The 20,394-nt window shown below is 44.8% G+C and overlaps 2 protein-coding genes across 8 annotated transcripts in view; one reads left to right on the forward strand and one right to left on the reverse strand.

Moving 5' to 3' along the window:
* The window catches only part of bbg (PDZ domain-containing protein big bang), a 100,916-nt gene that overhangs the window by 39,461 nt on the left and 41,061 nt on the right, over positions 1-20,394 (reverse strand). The gene's annotated exons all lie outside the window — the stretch shown is intronic.
* LOC116427506 (uncharacterized) overlaps positions 9,655-20,394 on the forward strand; it is a 191,833-nt gene continuing 181,093 nt past the window's right edge. For 3 of the 5 annotated variants that reach the window (XR_012998778.1, XM_076368366.1, XM_076368365.1), the window contains exons 1-2: positions 13,568-13,639; positions 14,419-14,830. Coding sequence is in view for 2 of the 5 variants with exons in the window: in XM_076368366.1 (XP_076224481.1) it covers positions 14,727-14,830 (104 nt within the window). In the remaining 3 variants the exon portion in view is untranslated. Of the gene's footprint in view, positions 9,782-13,567; positions 13,651-14,418; positions 14,831-20,394 lie in introns of those variants that run through there. The other 2 variants (XR_012998780.1, XR_012998779.1) reach the window with 2 other exon arrangements.

A 20,394-nucleotide genomic window follows, 5' to 3' on the forward strand; every position in this document is an offset into this window, starting at 1 on the left:
GAAGAGGACAGGCGTGCCGGGATAGGGAGTGAGCGAGAGCCAGTCGGAAGGAACGAGGGAGAGGTCGGCAGAAGTGGAAAGAGAGAAAAGAGAGAAAAGAGAGCAACGAGAAATAAGAAGAGTGGTTCTCCTCTCCGGTCGAAGAGGTTGGGAGCGGGTGGCCTTGAGCAGGTCATCACCTCCGGCTGCGGTGCTGATGCTGCTCGCACGCTGGACCATCTTAACTTCTTCTTCTTCGTTCTCCTCCTCCTGTTCTTCTTCTTCTTCTCCTTCTTCTCACTCCTTGAGCCCTTCTCTTCTCGTCCGGTCACCTCTTCTTCGCCAGCCTCCTCTGCTCTTCTCCTTCCGTTGCTCGAAGCGACTTTCCGCCGCTCTTTTTGTCTCCTTCGCTCTTCTCTGCTCCGGCTCCCCTTCTCACTCACTCCCGCCCTGCTCCTCCGTGCACGCTGTTTGCACTTTTCCACGGACCTTCGCCATGCACCGCGGAACAATCCGTCCGAGCTAACTCTGCGGCGACCGGACGGACACACCGGCGGTCGACGTTTCGCCTCCCGATACCGAGAACCCGGCGACGAGAGGAATTCCCGGCTCCTCCAGACTTTTCGAGGGGAGATCGTTCCTTCGTGTGTGTGTCACGTCCTGCGACGTACCGCGATCGGGTGCCGATAGGGGTCATGTCGCTCGACGGTTGTCGCGAGATCTTCTGGAGGCACTCGGATTCTGTGCACACTGCTTCTACAGTTTAACCAGTGTTTCCTTGGAGATTTCTTTGTAGGTTTTCTGAAGGTTTCCGGTCGAACTATAGACTGCGCGCTAATGTTCCTAGTGTCCTAGGTAGATTGAATATTATTAGCTGTAATTCTTGACCTGAGTGTCAGGGGATTTTTACTTTGAACTGTTCTAGTACTTAAGTGCACTTGGCTGAGAAGAGGAGAGAGAAACTTTTGTTCAGAGTACCTGGACACGAGGGTATTCCTTTTTCACGTGTTTCAGCCCTAAAACCTTGATAGAGTCTTTCAGATGTAAGATAAGTCCCAGATGAAATATGCAGGTTTTTTCTGTGTTTCTTCTCCCTTTGTCTTCTTTCATCGTCTTATATGGATCTGGCGGCGTTTGCTTGAACTCTCTCGGGTCCGAAGACGCAGAGTTCGTCTCGACAGGGTCAACTTCCGTGGAGACACTGGCGGTACGTTTCACGCAGCCTCTCGAACGACGGTATCACCATAATCAGACGCAACACTCGCCTCGAGAAAGCACCGGAGAGTTAATTATCCTCGAGAAGGTTCGCTGGATGAAGAGTTTTGCAAACGGACACGAACGGAGATGTGTTTCGTTTGCATTTTTACGTCACGAGACATCCCTCCGCGACATCCCGTCGCCAGCGTTCGTCGAAGATATTCTCGGTGCCGTTCTGACATCGTCTTTCCCCGCGGTGCAGCCGCCGAGCTCCGCGTCCTTGTCACGAGCCACTCGACCGCGTCGAACCCCGCGGAATCGACGAGAATTTCTCGTCGAATACGTGAAAGTACGCGACAAGGAAATCGCGTAAATTGAGTTTGGCAAAGTGGATCATGCGGGTCATGTCTTGGGGGCGCGATGACGCGGGTTCAGCGGTTGCGTTGAATCCGAGTAATTGAGCGTTGTGCAATACATTCGAGCACGGAAAAACCAATCGGTGTGACTACGCGTCGACGGGAAGAAATTATTTAAGGCTACCGTGTACTTGACGAATTGATTAACGTCGCAAGTTCTACGCGAGATTAATATTCTTCTCTAACGAGGAATCTAATGACACACATAAATCAAGAAACAAAGCTGTTTTATATCAATGTTTCACATATTGATACATTATACAAAACCTAATATTATATATAAGACTTCCTAATTTCGCTATATCTCCCAGTACCCCGTAATTATCGAACATGCAAACTCTTCAAAGTATAACAAAGCAACGAAGAATTCCAAAAATCCCAGTCACAAGAATCCAAACTACCGAAACATGAAAAACTTTGTGCCGAACACGTCAATATTGAGAACGTGTGAAATGGAGGGCGCACCTGTCTCCACTCGAACCAATTAGACTCCCGTTTCTTTCAGTTGCCACCGTTCTATCAGCATGCCCTGTACACGCCATTCATTCGAGCCGTTTCGGCGCAGAGCCACGCGATTTTCGCCCTTTGAAATCGAACGCGAGCCACGCTGAAGGCGCCGGAGCGCTCGGAGGTCCGCGGCCGGCCCGTCATGCGACACGATAATTCGATTAATTACGCCGGGGACTCCGACAACGGGAATCACGCAAATCGAGTTCGACAAAATGGATCGGCCGTTAACGCCCCTCGAACGACGTGTAATGGCCGACGCGTGGCAGCCGGCCGCACCGCGCCGCGACGCGGCGGCTGCTTTGCTCGACGAGATCCATTTCGGTAAAATCCGCCAGCGATCCGGGCCGATGCCCGGTTGCATTCAAGTTAAGTGAATGAGAAAGATAAACATAATAATTACGAGAAATTGCGGGCTGTCTACCGCTGAAAACGGCACCGAGCCGAGCCGAGCTGAGCCGAGCGGAGCCAGACCTGCTGGCCGGGCAGAGGCGAGAGGTGGAACTCAGCCGGGCCGGGACTTATCGACGCACCCCTTCAGCCGTTCAATTAAATCGAAGTATCGGCCTGTCAATGACTCTTGCAGCCAAGTCCCGCTGATAGGCTCGAATAATCCAGTTAGCTGAGAAATGCCCGGCAGAGATGCTTCTTGCGTGCAGAAGAGCTGAGCGGATTTCGATGTCTTGGCAGATCGAATTGATTAGGAGACGATGACTTGAGATGATCGCGCGGAGAAACTTCTGTTTTTTTTTTAGCTCTAAATTAACGTTCAAGTACAGTTGTCAATTTCAGGAAGGACTGAACGCACGTTTCTAAATGTGACGCGTATCGTAACTTTCATCGCGTCACGCGATCGAATATTCTCATGGGTTTTAAAAGTATATTTATATTTATTTTTGTAGATGCGATGAATGGTTTGTTCTGGAGTCCTTTCGACGAATTCGAACTTCCTACGCATGCACGCTGGATACACCGGGGTTTCAGAGCTATATTTATGAAATACAACTTCCGCACGCGTGTACCCTGGAAACTGGTCTCAGAAAAACATTGGTAGCGTCTTTCTTGGTAGGACATCCGCCCTACTTGTTTCTTTTTGCTAGAAGCATAGCTGAAAACCTGAAGTGCTCGTTCGATGGTTAGTCAGTCCTAAATCACGGTTAATGATGATATCGCATGCAAGTTAAAGGACGGCGAGGCATGTCTATCAATTAGGGCTTTCGTGAGCAACGATTATCGAGTGTATCATAAGCGGGACCGTAATTTTCTGATATAGATCGTACAATTAGAAACTTGGAACTCTTCTATAGATCATACTTCTTTTAGTCAGACTCCATAATGTTTAAAAACAAAGTAACGATATGAATTTCTATCGAGACTACGTAACATTTCGGATTAATTGAATTCAAACGGTGCGAAAGAAAGAAGACTGTTGGTCCTTTTATTCCAAAGTACATCGATTATTCCGAAACACCCAATGTAATTCAATTCTGCTGATAATATTTATATTCTTGTCTTTACCAGGTGTACAAACGAAATTCTGAGATTTCTCCGAAGCTCTGTACCCAACCCGAAACAGCATTGATGTCAACGCGACTTCTCTCGAGTCAGAGCAAAAGCAAAAAGCTAAGCAAAAAGAGGTCGGAGACGATAATGAGCAATGAAAGTTTGAAGATCGTCCTCGCGCGAGGTCGATCAACGGGCCCCAAAGGCTCATTGGTCGGCCGGGGAAGAGAGGCGCGGTCGACCGGAAGTCCTCGCTCGCGCGGCAAGCTATTTTCGAACGACGCCGATGCAGCCCTGCGAATAACCGCTCTCACGGTTACGATTTCGCGTTAAGGACGACGCAAGAAAACACGGAGGGACCTATTCACTTGTCCACTTCCGTTTCCTTGAAAGCTTTCTGCATTTTCTCATCAACGACACTACTTTCCTGGCTCGTTGGACCGAATCCAGTACGTTTAACTGCTTGTCGTATGGATTCTCCTACAACTGCACTTGCAAAAGCTATTTTAATCGTTAGCATATTACCAGCCAATAGTAGACACCTGTTCCTCTTGACAAGTATTTGTTTTCTAACTTCATTATCCTTTTTTTCCAGTTATAGAAAACGAAGAATCACTGCTATTGAATCACAATTTATTGTTTAAACCGTGTTCTCTGTTGTACGAGAGTTTGAATTTGAAAAGATTGTTACTCGTGTTAATAATTTACTATAACTTAGAAAGAATTCTATGTCCGTCCAACGTTTAAAAATGAACGAGTGACAATGACAGAAAAGAACAGCTGATTCGAACTCAAAATAATAAAACGATAGTATGAAATCTACACATTCGTTACTTTCAGTTTGAAATCTTGGTCGCGAGTCCGACACGATATTACAAGATACCGAGTTCATCGTAAACCCATTTACGGCGAGGAAAGCGCAACGCGCCTCCTTCCCCGCTAACGTCGCGCACAGGTAGAGAAGAAGCGTGCGTTACGAGCTGACGCGACGTAATTCCCATAACCGCGGACCCGAGGTAGCACGCGGAGCTGAAATTGCCGGGCGTAACACGGTCACGAACTATTCTTGCGATTATTAGCTCGTCGTTAATTAGCGTGTATTCAATTAAACCCGCGGGGCCCGGCCCGACCCGGCCATTACCCGTGTCATTACGTCACGGGCGACGTTTGAAAGACGTATCGGCGATTAATTTCTAACCCCGGATGGAACGCTGCGCTCGGGAAATGACCGGCTGGCAGCAGCGATAGTCAGAGGAATCAGTGCGAGATCCTAGCTGCGAGTAGCGTAATCACTGCCATGGATATTTCTTTCCCGTCGCTCACTACTTTCGCTATATTTCTTTTTTTACTATGTGTTCTTGCTGTTTTTAGCGTGCATCCTCTTGCATCGGTCTCTTTCGTATTATATCTAGAAAACTATTGCAGGGTGGTCAAGAGTTCAGCAGTTTTGTGTGTACATAAGACCAACATACTAATATATGTATCTAGTAAAGTAGTATTTCTAATGACCAGATTTACCCCTAGATCTACAACAGTTTTCAAAAAAGATCGTGTCTTTTCTTAGGGTTTCTTAATGCTCTTCAAAGAGTCTCGGAGTTCCAATATCATAATATGTCCTTGTAAAGTCTCGTAATAATAACAATAATATTAAGAAATGTAATGGATATTTCATTCGTTTGACTTTTCTCCCAAATGCCTAGGTTCCCTACAATCCCAGTGCAATATTAAGAAATTGAATGGATGGTTCGGTTATCCGAATTTCGTCGCAGACACCCAAGTTCCCCGCAATCCCCTAAGAGCTTGATCATCGGCAGCAATCAAGATTTCAACGACAGAAAGAGTACAAAGGCGGACGACTTACGGTCAGGTACAATTCATTTATCAAGCGATGGCTTTAACTGACAATCAGCAACATGCATTCAGAACGCAGCATTCGATCAAAATACTTCAGGACTGTTCCGAACTGGTTCCGAGTGTCCCAAGACCGTAGCACCGGTACTTGTCCGATGGGTCAGAGGCCAACCTCGGAACCCGCCGTAATTTCGATTACAATCGCCAATCGCTGATAAATTAACCACCCCGTCGAACATTCGTGTATTCCACTGTATCGTTCGTCCCCACGCTAACGAGCATCGAGTTGTCGACGCGTTGCGGTTGCGGCTGTCGGAGGACGCGTATCCTTCGGTTGCGATGGAAGATTATCGCGGCCAGGTGTCGACGCTTCCGAAATCGACAGGCGAGTCATTATCCTCGGCGCAGCGGCGACTCGCGGTCACGTTGAAGTAAACAAACGCTCCAGCGATGGTTCGCTCGACGGACTTCAACTAACCGAATCCGTATTTTCCGCCATCCCAATTGCGAAGTATTTGTTATTTATAAACTCAACTTCGCATCGAATTTAACAGGTTCGCTACTAGTTTTCATTTCGATAACTATCTTCTCAGGTGCAACACTATTAACTCTTTGCGAACGAAGATTATTTATAGTATACGAAACCTAAGGCAGATCCTGTCGAATTACACATCGAATGCTTAAATAATAGAGAAGAAAAGAAACAACTTACTGATCTTTCGCTGTTTCAGTAATTAAATTGTTTATGTGCAACTTAGTATTACAAACATGAGAGTTTGATCTCGGCAGAGTGTCGACATTCGTCCGCAAAGGGTTAAATCTAAAAAGTCTTGTATATAAAATATTAAAAAAACGAAAATAAGGAAAGTTATTGAGTTTCTGTGTACAATGTCATGTGTTATTACTTCAAACGACAACACTTATAGCGTTAATTTCATCTTTTTATACCAAGTACATCATTGTAATGATCTTCTCAACTAGAATATTCTATTAAACATAACAAGTTTTCTAAATAAAATATTAAAAACAATCAAACTAAGGAAACCTATTATTGCTTCAGACAGCAATACTTGTAACATTCATTTAATTTTCTTTACATCAAGTGTAACACTGTGACCGTCGCAGATATGCCATCATCAATCAATCAACCATCAGATTCTTCAAAAACACGCTCTATCGGCATCATTTAGCTTAGCGATAATCGGCGAACTTCTCATCTCCGTATAAATAACACGTATCTTCGCGGAGTCGCAGCGAGAGAGCAGTTGGCGCCTGCTAGATAACACACAGGCCGGCGTTCCCTCGACGTACACATCGGTGCGTGTCGTGCGAGAATTTAATATGTACACGGTGCGGTACGCGCGCGCGGCCACGCGGGTGCGCGCCCGATGAATGAGCTAATTGTGCCTTGCACGCCGCGGGTCCCGTATCTCTTTTATTCCCGCGTGTCTCATGGCAATCTTCTTCTGCCAGCGATTGCGACACTAAACAAGGAAAACATTCGACGGTCGCGCGTGAAAAGAATCGGTGACACCTACGGCGTACCGACGGTGAAACAGCCGATTTCTCGCTTAAACGATCGAGCACCGCCCCGAGCGAAAAGCGTTCCACGATCGTTAACCTTTCGCTTTACGAGGACATAAAGCCGGGAGCAAAAGTTACTGAATAAATGATAAAATACATTATCCAATCAAATGTCAAGAAATTCGTTCCAGTTTTCACCGAGCCAACGCTCGAGTTTATGCGAAACCGAAAGCTACTTTTCATTTGCCCCACAATAAACTTTACGAAACTTTCGTTTCGCGCGATTATTATGGATACGCGATTGCCATATATACTTTCAACCGAACAGTCGAGCGCGTGCGCGAATGACGCAGCCTACGACGCGTTAAGGCCAAATGCACACAACCGATTTGCGGGAAAACGTCGCAGAAGATTGTTTCGGAGTAACGGAGGAACGAAGTTCTTTTGTCTCACGAGAAGGATAAGACCTGATATACTCTATCGATCCACTCTCGGTCCATTCACGTATTGTTTAAAATTCTTTTCTTGTCTATTGTTCTCGGCGAACCAAGATAAATTGAGATCAAATCGAGATCGGACCATTTGTCTGTCAGAACGGCATAGAAGCGAGAAGTGACTTTCCAGTTGACAGTTTCATAGTTTTGATTGATTACGTGTAACCATATTAACGAACGGTAAAATTAGTGTCCGAAAATATCAGAAATTAGGAAATAAAACCAATAGAAAACCAAAAAGGAAATAAAACTGATCGATCTTCCGAGTTCCCCAGCCATCAAGTGATCTCGCAGTACATAGTGCGAATGTGTGCATTATGGACAACTAAAGAATATCTGATAGAACCGAGAGCGGATCAAGATCTGATCAACAGTGTGCATTCGTTCTAAGGAAACATTACGTTTCTATTCCTCGCGAACCGTCGTCTCGTGTCGCTCGCGTGCATCCGGCCAACGCGAAAAATAAAACGCCGCTGTATCTCTACCACGGATGGGTCGTGGATTCGCGTAAACACGCGCGGCCTGCTCATTAGCCTTCCTTCGGAATTGGCCGGCGCGTCGTGGCCGAGTAACGAGCGCGATGACGCGCGCGGATAGGTGCAAAGGAAGCGCGTTGAACGACGGGGAATAAGTTTCTGCGGGAACGAAAGAAATCAATCGGGAAAAGCGCGGCCCCGCGTGGTCTTCGCGGCCCGAGCAATCTGGCATGCGCCTGATTTCTCGCAGAAACAACAACGGGAATGGGACGGCAAATAGCGCGGAGGCAGGTGTAGCCCATCTGCACTGTCAGCTGCCAACGTCCGAAGCCCTTGGCGTGGCGTACCCTTGAGATTCGAAAAATATCCTGCGCCCGAGCGAGCGAGCGAACGAGCGAACGGCAGCTGTTGCTGCGCTTTTCTGTGGGTGGCGAGTGAAAGTGCAGCTTCGAGGCCAATGCGGGCGACAAATTGAATTTTTTTTCTTCTTCTTTTCGCTCGAACGTCATTCTGCGGCTGAATCCCAACGAACGGAAATCGACTAATTTACGGACCAGAGACTGTATTCCCGCTTCCTGTGAAATTGTTCCGATTCAACGCTTCGGGCACTGAGGCTGTTACATTCTGTTCGTATTGAGATGATTGTGTCTGAAGATTGTAGTCCGGAGGAAACGGAGTTGTAGATGATAGTGATTGGGGTTGCGTGTAAAAATGGTACGAATGCATCTGTAATTATAATTATCTGTCTATATCTCGTGCGAAATATTTGATAAGTATTTGGTATAAAAATGATCCACGAACATGATTGTTGATCGAACATGATTTGAAACAATAAAAATATGAAACATTTATCTTCTTGTCCAATTTTGCGGAATAGAAGAAAAATTTGATTCGAAGAAGCACTGATCTATCTAAAAATAGTGTCTCATCGTCAATCTACCTAAGTTCATAAAGGAAGAAACAAACGTTTACTTCGCTCCTGTTTCATCACACTGCGAGGCATGATTGTTGAGATCCGCTATCTACTAATAATTTTATTAATCTTGTCCCCGTTGAAAAAACTCCCATTAATTCGCAAGGTCTCGATCGTCCACCCAGTAGCACACGTTTCTAGCTTCCCCCGGTTAACAGCGATCGCGACGAGGATGTCCGGAAGCACAAAAACCGGTGATCCTAAGTCAGGCATTCTCGCGTCCCGGAGCCGGGAGCTTTTTCGACGATCTGGAGACGGGAAACGGCGCCCGATCCGGGGGAGATTCTTTTTTTACACCGCGAAGCTGCACAGTGCGCACGTACTCGTTCCTCTAATGTCCCACATCCTGCTAACTGAAAGCGTTCCCGAGTCGCATGCGTGTGCACGCCTGTCTTGGAAGACCGGATTGGTAATTTCGTGGCCGCTAATCGGTCGATGGCACCGGTCGAACCTGAGAGCGATTTTCCTTTCGATTGGAATTTTAGTCGGCCCAATGACGCGATTAATTCGTGACTCAGATCCGCCGATCGGCAATGATTCACCGGATCGCGCGAAACGGCCTGCGAGCTTCCGACATTCTAATTCGCTGCTCACGACTCGTCCGATCGGAATTTTTGCGATTCACGGGGATGAGTGGTCACGGGAATCGAGCGGAGCCAACGCGATTCGAGAATCGGTCGAAGGATTGTTGTTCGGTGGTATAGGCAAACGTCAGTGCATTGCTATTAGTAAGACGATAGATAAGTTGGCTCAAAATAATATTAAGGTAGTAACATTAATTGAGACTAAGATAGGTTAGCTCAAGGTAATGTCAAGTTATTATTATTAATTGAGATCAAGATACGTTGGCGCAAAATAATGGTAAGTTGTTAACATTAATTGAGACCAAGATAAGTTGGCACAAAATAATGTTCAGTTATTAACAATAAGTTCAAGGTAATGTTAAGTTATTGACGTTAATTAAGAACAGGATGAGTTGGCACAAAATAATGGTAAGTTATTAACATTAATTACAACTAAGATAGGTTAACTCAAGGTAATCTTAAATTATTAACATTCATTGGGACCAAGATAAGTTAGCATAAAATAATGTTAAGTTATTACCGTTAATTAAGACCGAGATAAGTTGGCACAAAATAATGGTAAGCTGTTAACATTAATTGAGACCATACGTAAGTTCAAAGTAATGTTAAGTTATTAACATTAATTAGTATATAAGTTTGCTTTATCTGAATCGCTAGAACAAAACAACCCTTGCACCATTTCCCTTCCACGTAAGTCCTTCCATTCCCTTCTACATGTTCTTTTAAAAATAGCAATATATATATAGCAGCACGCTCAAAAACCCGGGATCCTGCTTGTATACGTAAGCCCGTCACGTTAGTCCGTCAATCTTCGATTCGCCACTGTTTGTTCATTCGAATGAACCTCTCGTCGACTTGGCAAAACTGTCGTACTCGATTTAGCGATCCGACATCCAGCAGGACCATCCCGCGAGTCGGACGCAGTTTCTGTATAAATATTTTCATCCAACGCCCCTGTTATTTCTTCATTTCGACCGAAATCGGCGAATCGAAGTCCCCTACCGGTTTGCTCCCCTCCGACCCCTTTTCCTTGTCCGTTTGCTGTTTAGCATCGGAATGCGAGCCCCGAAACGTAGTTTCCAGCGGATCACCGCCAGAACAACGCGCGAACCGCCGCCGACGACGTTGAAGTAAACATTTAAATACCTTATTCGTGTCACGAATCGAGCGTTTCGCCGTGATACATTCGGTAGCTGCGGTCCGTGGAACGGTAATACGATCCCCTGCGGCCGCTTTTAATATCACCCCGATCGTTACCAGTCTTCAAGCGAGGTGGGACCCGGGTCAGGAACTTTTAGACATTTCGGTGATCGATGGTCACGTGAACGAGCTGGGAATCGACAGTCACTGGTTCCGTTGCACGAGAGTCGGGGAAGTGTTCACAGAACTTCCGAATTAGTGTCCTCGTGTTGGAATGGAATCGATGTTAATGTTTAATCCGATGGTCTGTTTACAGTTTCGCGAATGGTCCTTTCGAAAAATCCGTCGGATCGACAGGCAACGATTAAGAGTCTCCGCCTAGTTCTTTTTGTAGAGATTTTTCGGTAAGAAACGCGATAAAAGGAGATCATTAAAAACAGGCGAGCAAATGACGGCGCGTGGAACAATGATCATCGATGTACACGCGGGACCGGTCAATAAAATAATTGATAATGGATCGACGAAAGAATAATTTGACAATCGTTCAGAACGCGCGGTTGAGAAGCGGGCGAGGTGCCTCGGAACGTTTTGACTCGGAGCGTCGAGAGGAGACTGGCGAACGCCTTTCTGCCTCTGCCTGGGACATCGCTGGGCATCCCTTTCCACCAATGACGAGGCTTCCTTGCTGGTCTCACGGAGAGACCGAGGTACCTTTACTCTTGATAGGTTACCTTCGAGTTAACTCGATAGGATCGTAAACGTGCGCGTGCATATAAATCACTCTTCCGATCTCGAAAATCGCAAGGATTTTCGGATGAGCCCAGGTAATAGAGTCGATGGAGGGGCTCGCTCAAAGATCCATGAATTGATTCGAGTATTTCGGGGAGATACATCTTCCATCTCGTGCGTCAGTCCGAATACTTTGCTCTTTAAGATGTCACTTTCGTATTTTTCATGACATACAAATTGGCAGTTAATATAAAAACTCGTTAGTTTAAAGTTATTGGAATACATTCTTCTTGGTAGTTTTTGATAGTTCCGATTGAAGTCACTTGAAAGATCATATTTCGATTAATGTGGAAAGGTTGCCGTTCGTGTTTTAGTGTCAGAAGTTATGCTTTAGTGTTACCGAGTCCTTCGATTTATGTTTCCAGTTGTAGTTACTGTTTAATCGAATCAAATAATTAACGTGAATCGTTTTGCAATGGAAATGCCTGTGAAATTAGCAAGTGTAAGGTGGAAAAATATTCTCGAACGAAAAGTGTTACGCGCATTGCGAATGGTTTGATTAAATGAATCGAAGAATAAAAATTGCAGCTTTGAATGTTAACAAACTGCACCATGCGATCTTCTTTAAGTAATATTTAATGGTGAAAATCGCCAGTAAAGTCCGTTAGGTACTCAGTTAATGCGATTGCAAGTTCTCTGAAAACTCGAGTTCATGAATTCCATAAATATGAGTTTCTATCGAAATCGCAAATATTTGATCGTGCGCAAGGGTTATCGTTGATTTCTCATGGAAGTGTATAAATAGAGCAATGAAGGCAACAATTTTTAATCTCCGTCGAACTCTCGAGCTCGAAGCAGGTCCGGTGGCCGCGAGCTTGGAGACTTGTCAGGACTCCTTTGCCCATCGTGGGCAATTCTAGGCCACCCACTTGGAGCTTATGTTCATCCTTCACCATTCTTAACTATTTTTCATTATTTCTGACCATTGCTGACCACTGCCAACCACTGCCGACCACTGCTGACCGTTGATAATTCTTGTTGACTATTACTAACCATTAGTTGACCATCAATGACCATTATTGACCATTACTGACCATTGTTTACCATTACTAACCATTGTTAACTACTGTTGGTCACACTTTACCATCGCTGACAATTGTTGACAGTCGTTAATCGTGATAGCTACGTCCACTCCCGATCACTGCAACTTCTGCTTCCTATTGCTCATTTTGGTCTCCCCACGTTGACCTAACTCAGACCTACTATCACAATGGCTTCTTTAGCCACAGTTAGACTTCGAATATTCTTCGAAGGACTTTGAGGTCTTCTGAAGGTTTTTTGGAGGCCATCCAAGAACCAAAAGAATCCCTCGCGACTCACGAGGATTCATCGTGTCCTGGAAACCTTTCGCAAAGACTTCACGAGTCCTTAAGATATCCAAGGAACTCAATAGTTTCTGAACACCTTCCAATCGTCATGAACATTCTCCGGACATTAAACTAAAGAAAATCAGTGGTAAGTCGCAAGTACCACATTATTACAAATAATAATAATAACCCATTATATCCATCGAGAAAGATTTTATTAACATTAAATCCCTTAGAAGAGATCGATGTTCCCGAATATCGGGTGATCGATAAGATACTACTAGGTGGGGTACAAGACAGATGGATATCGGTCCGCGGTGATATATCGATCGCGTGAAACAATTATTGTCAGCAGACTCTGCAATCTTTGACGCAGGTCAGAAGTGTATCGGATCGGCTTAGAATGTATCCTCTCTCGATCCCTATCTCTATCTCCACGCGCGAGCCCTCCATCGGATAAAAGAAGAGTCTTTTCTCGACGGCGTTATTGTCCGCGAACGAGCCATGCGAGATCGAATGTCGATAATCCATTACGATGGCCGCGGGGCGCCGAGCACGCACAATGCTCCTCGATTCGCCGCGAAAAAAAGAGGAATAAGTACTTATTTTCTCCGACTTACACGTTCCAGCCGACCTTGCGTCTTCCTGCTTCGTTGATCTCGCGTGACCCGTGGCATCTTTTCTTTTCGCGATGGAACGCGGCTCCTCCTATCGCGAGGTTGATCTGCCCCTTTCGCGATTTCGGAGGGAACGTTCACCTTGCTAAATAAGAGGATCGGCAGCGCCACTACGGTGTCACGTGACGTTGCGGGTTCGGAACTAATAGACTCGCGGCGACATTGTTGTTTCTTTTTCGCGATGGAATGAAGATCTCCCGTTGCAACGGTGACAATTATCTGGTAAATCAATGGTATTATGTGTTAATTTTGTCATATAGGAAAAAATTATGTAATAGTGCTTGCTCCGGGCTTTTAAACATTGACTCGTAAATGTCTCTACAACTATTGAATGTAAATAGCGCCTAATGATCGAAGTACATACAAAGCGTATGATCAATGAGGAACATAACGATGAAAGGTTCTATTAATGGTAGCTTATATTAACGCTAAATCATATCAACTTTTTTTAATCTGTTTGCTACTACTTTTGTCTATAAATTGGCTAATTTTGCAGAAGATAAGATTAAGGTTAGAACAAAGTAACGTGTCCTCGATTAAGGGTTATATTATGAGAGAGAGAGAGAGTCTTGAACACTAAGTCACAAAATTCATTCATGCACAAATTAAGTAAGAAAGATCATGTGAACACGACCTATTTCGTAATGTATTCGCGGTTAGACGAATAGTTAAATTTAGAATCGAATAAAGTTTTTGATAGATCGTAAGTAATGTTATAGGAATGATTCAAAGAGATAGTGCTTTTAACCTAAAAATGACTTAGGCGACAGGAGTAATTACATACGAAACGTTAAATCGAATATTACAATGATTTATACTATCGACTCGTAAATATGCCAATGCTTTTGTTGTACTGTTAACAGACCCTTATATGTATTTTATAATCTTGCTTTATTACACACTGACCTATTCCACGTTCGTGCCTTATAATATATTCAAGTATTAAAGTTAAAAGTCACATTTAATAAGAAAGTTAAACGAAAAATCGTATTTTTTTACAGAATCCCACGGACTTTCCTGTAGACGTATAATCTCTGCCAACACTTTAGATGGCTCACCCCTAGTAACAATGTTGACTCCCGTAGTGACGGTTGAGTTTCAAATTAGTGATTCTGCGCGAGATGTCCGCACAAATTCGAGCCTCTTATTGGACGATTCTCGCGAGTCAAGTGGTTTTTCCTTGAAAAATGTTCATCAATCTCACGCAACGTGCGCAACCACCTGTGTTTGCTCGAATTTGTAGAACAACGTTCACATTGCGATTCAGTTTTTCCGTAGTGAAACGGGAACCGGCATCAGAAAGATATCGATGTTGTATTATTCAATGCGATGCACGATACACGTCCACGTGAAACGAGAAATTCAAATACACAACATTGCGGAGCATCGACGGGATAGCGCGGCAGTTTATCGGTGAGTACAATCCTTCAGGCTTAGCATGTCTCGCGTTATAATTTTTCGTTGTCGATCCACGACGGTTCATAAATGTTTCATGCTGCTAGGATTCAATAGGTTATGTCCTGGCGGCCGCGTTTTCGAGAGTCACGCGTGCATTTATGTGCGTCGATTAGCATAACCGTCGCAGAGACGCAAAGTGACGAGGCACCAGCGAACCACGTAATCAGTTAATGTTGTAGTCATTATTTGCCCAAAGAGTAATGGAAAATTTCACGGAGTCCGCCGCGGACTCTGTGCCGGAAGTCGTGCGTATCAGTACAGTGAAATCGTTAAAATAATTTTTCTTTTCTCCAAAATTTTTGGAGGGTAACAATTAACCAATTTCTAGAAATATTAATCTACTACACTTTTATTTCTATTTCTTTTTAAACTAAGACTGCGATAATTTGTGCGTCACTAGATTTCACTGAAAACGAGCCTTCACCTACTTCTCATTATTTTTTTACTGTACAATTATTAAAAGATCTTCAGTTTTGAAATATTCAAACTAGAACGTTACGACTCGTAAGAAAATTAGATCACGTATGGTAAATTCCAAAAATTTATAGTGATTTTTAGAAAAAAAATCTCTTATATGCCAATACGTTAACGCGTTCCTCAAGCCGGAAGTCCCTCAAAGAACAATACACGGCGCTCTTTTCAGATAATTTACGATCCCTGTCGGCGACACCTTTGTGTTTTTAATCGAGCTTAAAAACCAGTACCTGAAACGTAACATTTCCCGAGGTCCGTTCGTCCTTTAACACCATTCCGCGGGCGTTTCCAGGAACACCGAAGAATTCCCCTCGCAAAAAGTACCCGCGTTTCCGCTTGTCAGGAATGTCGAAGGGGACAACGTAACTTTCGTCGAAGCGTCGCGCCGCTCGCTGTAATTAGCGGCCGAGAATGGGCGACCTTGCCATCAGGATCTTGATTCCGTCGATCGTCTTGTCGGATAGGGATCTTTCACGCGAATTCGTCAGAACGCGGTGACACGCCTCGCGAATCTTCCCGATTCAGAGCAACGGGATTACGGGACACCACTTTTGTCCGCAATTGAGCACCACTGGCCAGTGTTTCGCCATAAGGCGATTGGAGTCGTGTGGCCGGTAAAAAGACGAAGTTGGCCGGCCTTTGAGGGCTCGAATTTCCTCGAGTTCGAGCGTGCCATTTGGGTCGTGGCTGGAACCGGGCCCCCGCGAGACCCACACGAACACCTTGTTCTATGGCAGATCACGCACGACTTTCCACTTGATATTTATTAATATTTGTTCATTGTACACGGCGAGTTTATGCGAGATAGAAGAATCGCTAGAACGAGTGAAACAAAGGAGAATTTTCACTCTTTGCGCTCATAAGTTTTTTCATTGATATTACCAGCAACACGGAGCAATTTTGATCGAAGAAACATTTGCATTATTCGTACTTGGAATCTAGAGAAAAAGAAAGAGCTTTTATATTTAAACAATTTAGGATTGTCTTCTATTCCGCCTCGGTTTCACGTGGAAAGTGTGAACGTATTACGAAATAAGGCACACTCTCAATTGCATGTAGGTGTACTTAGGTTCCCGGTTGTATCAAATCCGTTCAGTATTCTTATCGATGAATCAATAACGTTCCACCCGTGAGCAGACGTATCGGGAAATCCGAACAGTCACGGATTCGATTCGCGCAACAAGTGCGAACACAGCTTTACATGACAACATTCGAACGTTTTCCACGTCGTGTTCGGTAACACGCAACCTGCACGAATTACCGCTATTCCCGGTGCGTGCATTTACATGCGCGCCGCGCCGCGTGCTCCGATATCCCTGACAATGACGAACGTGATGTAAATGGCGGATGCATACTTGTAAAGGCCGACTCATTGTCACGCAACACGGACGCGGTTTCAAATCGTATCCAGGATTTCGTCGCTGACGAACGGTCGCCGTCTGGGTGGCGAGCGAATCAGAACGTGCCGGTTAACGGACCAGCGAATACGAATCGGCTATTTTGGAGACACGCATTGCCGCGGGCCTCGCATTGCCAATAAATGTCCTTGCCGTCGTCCGTAACATTTTCTCTTTCTTATTCAATCGGAATGCATTTTCGATCAGTTTCTCTCGAGGAATTTTGCGTAAGCGGCGTTGCTGAATAACGTGGAAAGTAGGTACTCCTAGAAGAAATTTAACAGATGCAACTTTCGATAGCCCGATGAGAAGAAACACAGTGAGGTCAATTTGAGTTGTTCCATCTTGAATGGGAAAGTAGCTTTCGATTGAAGGACCTAATTACAGAAAATTCAAATTGTTTAAAGTTTTGAAACAATTAAGATATATCACTGAATTCCCCTTCGTCCTTGGTAAAGATAGAATGCTGTAGGAAAATTCGACCACCTTACTCGTTATCATCCTATATTATATGATTGAGAAAACATGGATTCAAATGGACCATTTGCCAGATCAGAGTTAAACCATTTGCTCTGCGTACAACATAAATATAGATCAAGGCGATAGCACCAAGTAACTCGGCTGAGAAGTTGTCTAGTAATAAAAGTGGGACATCAAACGAGGAACACGGCGAATTATTCCGTCAGTATCCTCGGCGTAAGCCGAGCTGACAAAGAAAAATCAAAAGAGCGACGGTCGAGCGGCGGCTCAAAGGAAACTCACGCGGCGTTGATTAGTTAGCGCAAGAATGTTGACTGTGCAAATGTTGAGCGGCGCGCGTGGGAAACCATGGTCGCCGCGGAAGAAGACGAGTCGACGCGGAAAAATCGCGATCCGCCGTGCTAGCATTGTCCGTCACGGTCGAGCGACGGAACGGGACCGGGATTCTGATGACGGCGAGGAAACGCTGAAAACGAAAGTCTCCTCGCGATATCGTTGGCCCTAGAGCGCGAGGAACATCGATGCGCGCTCTCGTGACTCGAAATTTTGTATTTGTTTGGCTGTTGCACGTGCACTTAATGTGTTCGCGGTTCTTCAAATGCTAAATCGTTCTGTTGCACGCAATGCTTCAATTCTTCGTGTATTTTGTAGGTCATTCATTTTAGTCGTGACAGAGATACATCTTATTAGTAATAAGTAGACACTGAAACTACTGAGTGTTTTACTAATATAATTTATATTAGTTTTACATATATACAGTGGCGTTCACATGTATAATTTACATCAACACTATAATTCGTATAATTTATACCAATTTTACATATATGCGGGTTGTCTAAAAGAATTGTAAATTGTTCTTTTCGAGGCGAACAATATAAAAGAATTGTTTTCCTAGATCCCTGTAGTTTCAGAGGTATTGTAAAAAGTATATCTTCTACTCTGAACTTTGAGAGGTGTTTTCACTCCTTCAAAGTGAATGTTGGCCGATAAGAAACAATACGTGTCAAATATGTTCTTAAGAACTCTGCTTCACATAACTTTCATTAAAATCGGTGTGTGTTGATTGAAAAGGTGCCCTTCTAAATTCTACTTTCTTCACTTCTATACATTCTTCTATTAAATGTTTTAGTGACCCTAAAATCCTCTTACAGATTATACACTTCTTATCCTCATAATTTATATATATATACATATAACTTTCTGTAAAAATTGCAAGAGTAAATCTTCAAGATATCCGTTTTTCCCTCACGATCTTCTCGTTCATCAATGAATAATGTGAAAAACCGGCGATCTCGTCGCGGCTCGTTCGAAAACCGAAATTACTTTCCTACCGACAGAACGGTTCGACGAGCGATCGTTTATTTTTGCAGTGCGCGTGCGGGTTGCACGGTGCAACAAGAGAGGAACCCCGTGCCGCGCTCTTCGGAATCCTCGCGCGAGAGGGCAGAAGAGACAAGACGCGCGGCGATGGCCGTGTTCTAAGAGCCCGCGCGACAAAAAAGAAACCGGTCGAGCATCTTCCGTTTCGCGAACGGAGCGGCGCGGAGGAACGGCTCTCGCGAGTTCAAACTTGGCGCGAGCAGCTCTATAAATGCAGAAAGAGAAGGAGAGAAGCCGGACCGACCGAGCGATCGCTCGCTCGTTCACTCGCTCGCTCGCTTGCATCGCTGGAATGCGAGAATCTGCAGCTTGCACGAATTCCTCGTGCGTCCAGGGACCACAGACCCTCCAATTAGAGCCGAGCCACTCGAGCCCAACGGGATCTGCTCCTCGCCTTCCATCTCGTTATCTTTTCGAACTTCTCTACACGAGAAATGAGTATCATTTGCTACCTAGATTTCTCTCGATCGGCGAGATCACCGATACTGGATGATCGTCCGCATGCCGAAACTGTCTTTCTAGTTAGACGGCTGAAGCCTGATTCACACTTGACGAAGCGATTGACTAACTTTTGGTATACGGGTGTTGTTCTCTTTTTTTATTTTCTTTCTTTTCTATTGTATTTTTTAGATATATAGTTTTATTGTGGCTTAACATTGCGACTAGCGAATGTTTAATATGATCAGTGTGTGATCCTTATAAAAATTGTAGCAACAGATTTGCTTTAGTTTCTTCATATCTCGAATGAAGTATTGAGGTGAAACTACTTGTTTTTAGAATCATTTCGGATATCTAACGCTATCGACATACCAACAATTGCGAAATAAGTAATCTGAAATCCGTTAATTCGACTTGTGCGGTGGTTCTACCGTTAACTGCAATTCTAGTTCTATGAATAGTAGTGAATGGGTTCGAAGACCTGAATTAAGAAATTGTCTTTCTCAAATCCTCTTCTATCCCGACTACCAGTTGATTCAAGATTCTTGTAATTGACACGAATAGTTCAAAATATCAGAAGATCAATTACAAGTTAAAGTTAATGAAGAATCTTTAACGTAGATATAAATGCAGCTTTCAAACTTGCCCAAATAAATCCCAACTCAGGCACACGATTCAAAGCAATCATCTTTATCCTGCATCTATTTCCTGAGACGTTCCTAACGACATCCAGTAAAGGCTGGTATCGATTACCTTTCCGCAGCCAAGTTTCACAGTGAATATCAGCGAGATGAATGCGCACGGGGCTCTGGTATTTCCCTTGATCCATCCAATCACTTAGACACTTCCTCCTGTCTGCAGCTAGCCGGTTTTCGCAAAACGACGAACACCCGAACACGCCCTCTCCAGTAAAGAAAATATTTCCCACGGCCGATAAGCGAATAATTATTACGACACCCAGCCCGTTCGATCGGAAACAGTGTTCCCGACGTGATCCCCGTAATCGGATAGCAAAAGACTCGCGTGCGCGAGTCTAGGCGACGCTCGATCTCGGCAAGCTAGTGGCCTGGGGGACAACTTTTTGAGCGATAGAGCATTCCCGACGGCCGAGTCGAAGGTTACATCGATAACTCGTCGTCCTCGGGGCCGCGGCCGATCGAAAGAAACCGATCCCGCACCGGTGCGCGTCTAAGCGGCATTCGCGCAATGCCGCCGCCGCGCCGGTAGCGGCTTGGGGACATTCCTCGCAGATAAAAATCCGCGGCGATCGTTCCTCGGCGTGCCAGCGTTCTGGATCTTGCCCGCGGCGAACTGGTGCTGGCCCGTGAATGCTTTAGCGCCCCTCTCGCG

This window comes from Nomia melanderi, chromosome 6 (assembly GCF_051020985.1).
Source record: "Nomia melanderi isolate GNS246 chromosome 6, iyNomMela1, whole genome shotgun sequence".
In the NCBI taxonomy this organism is placed as follows: domain Eukaryota; kingdom Metazoa; phylum Arthropoda; class Insecta; order Hymenoptera; family Halictidae; genus Nomia; species Nomia melanderi.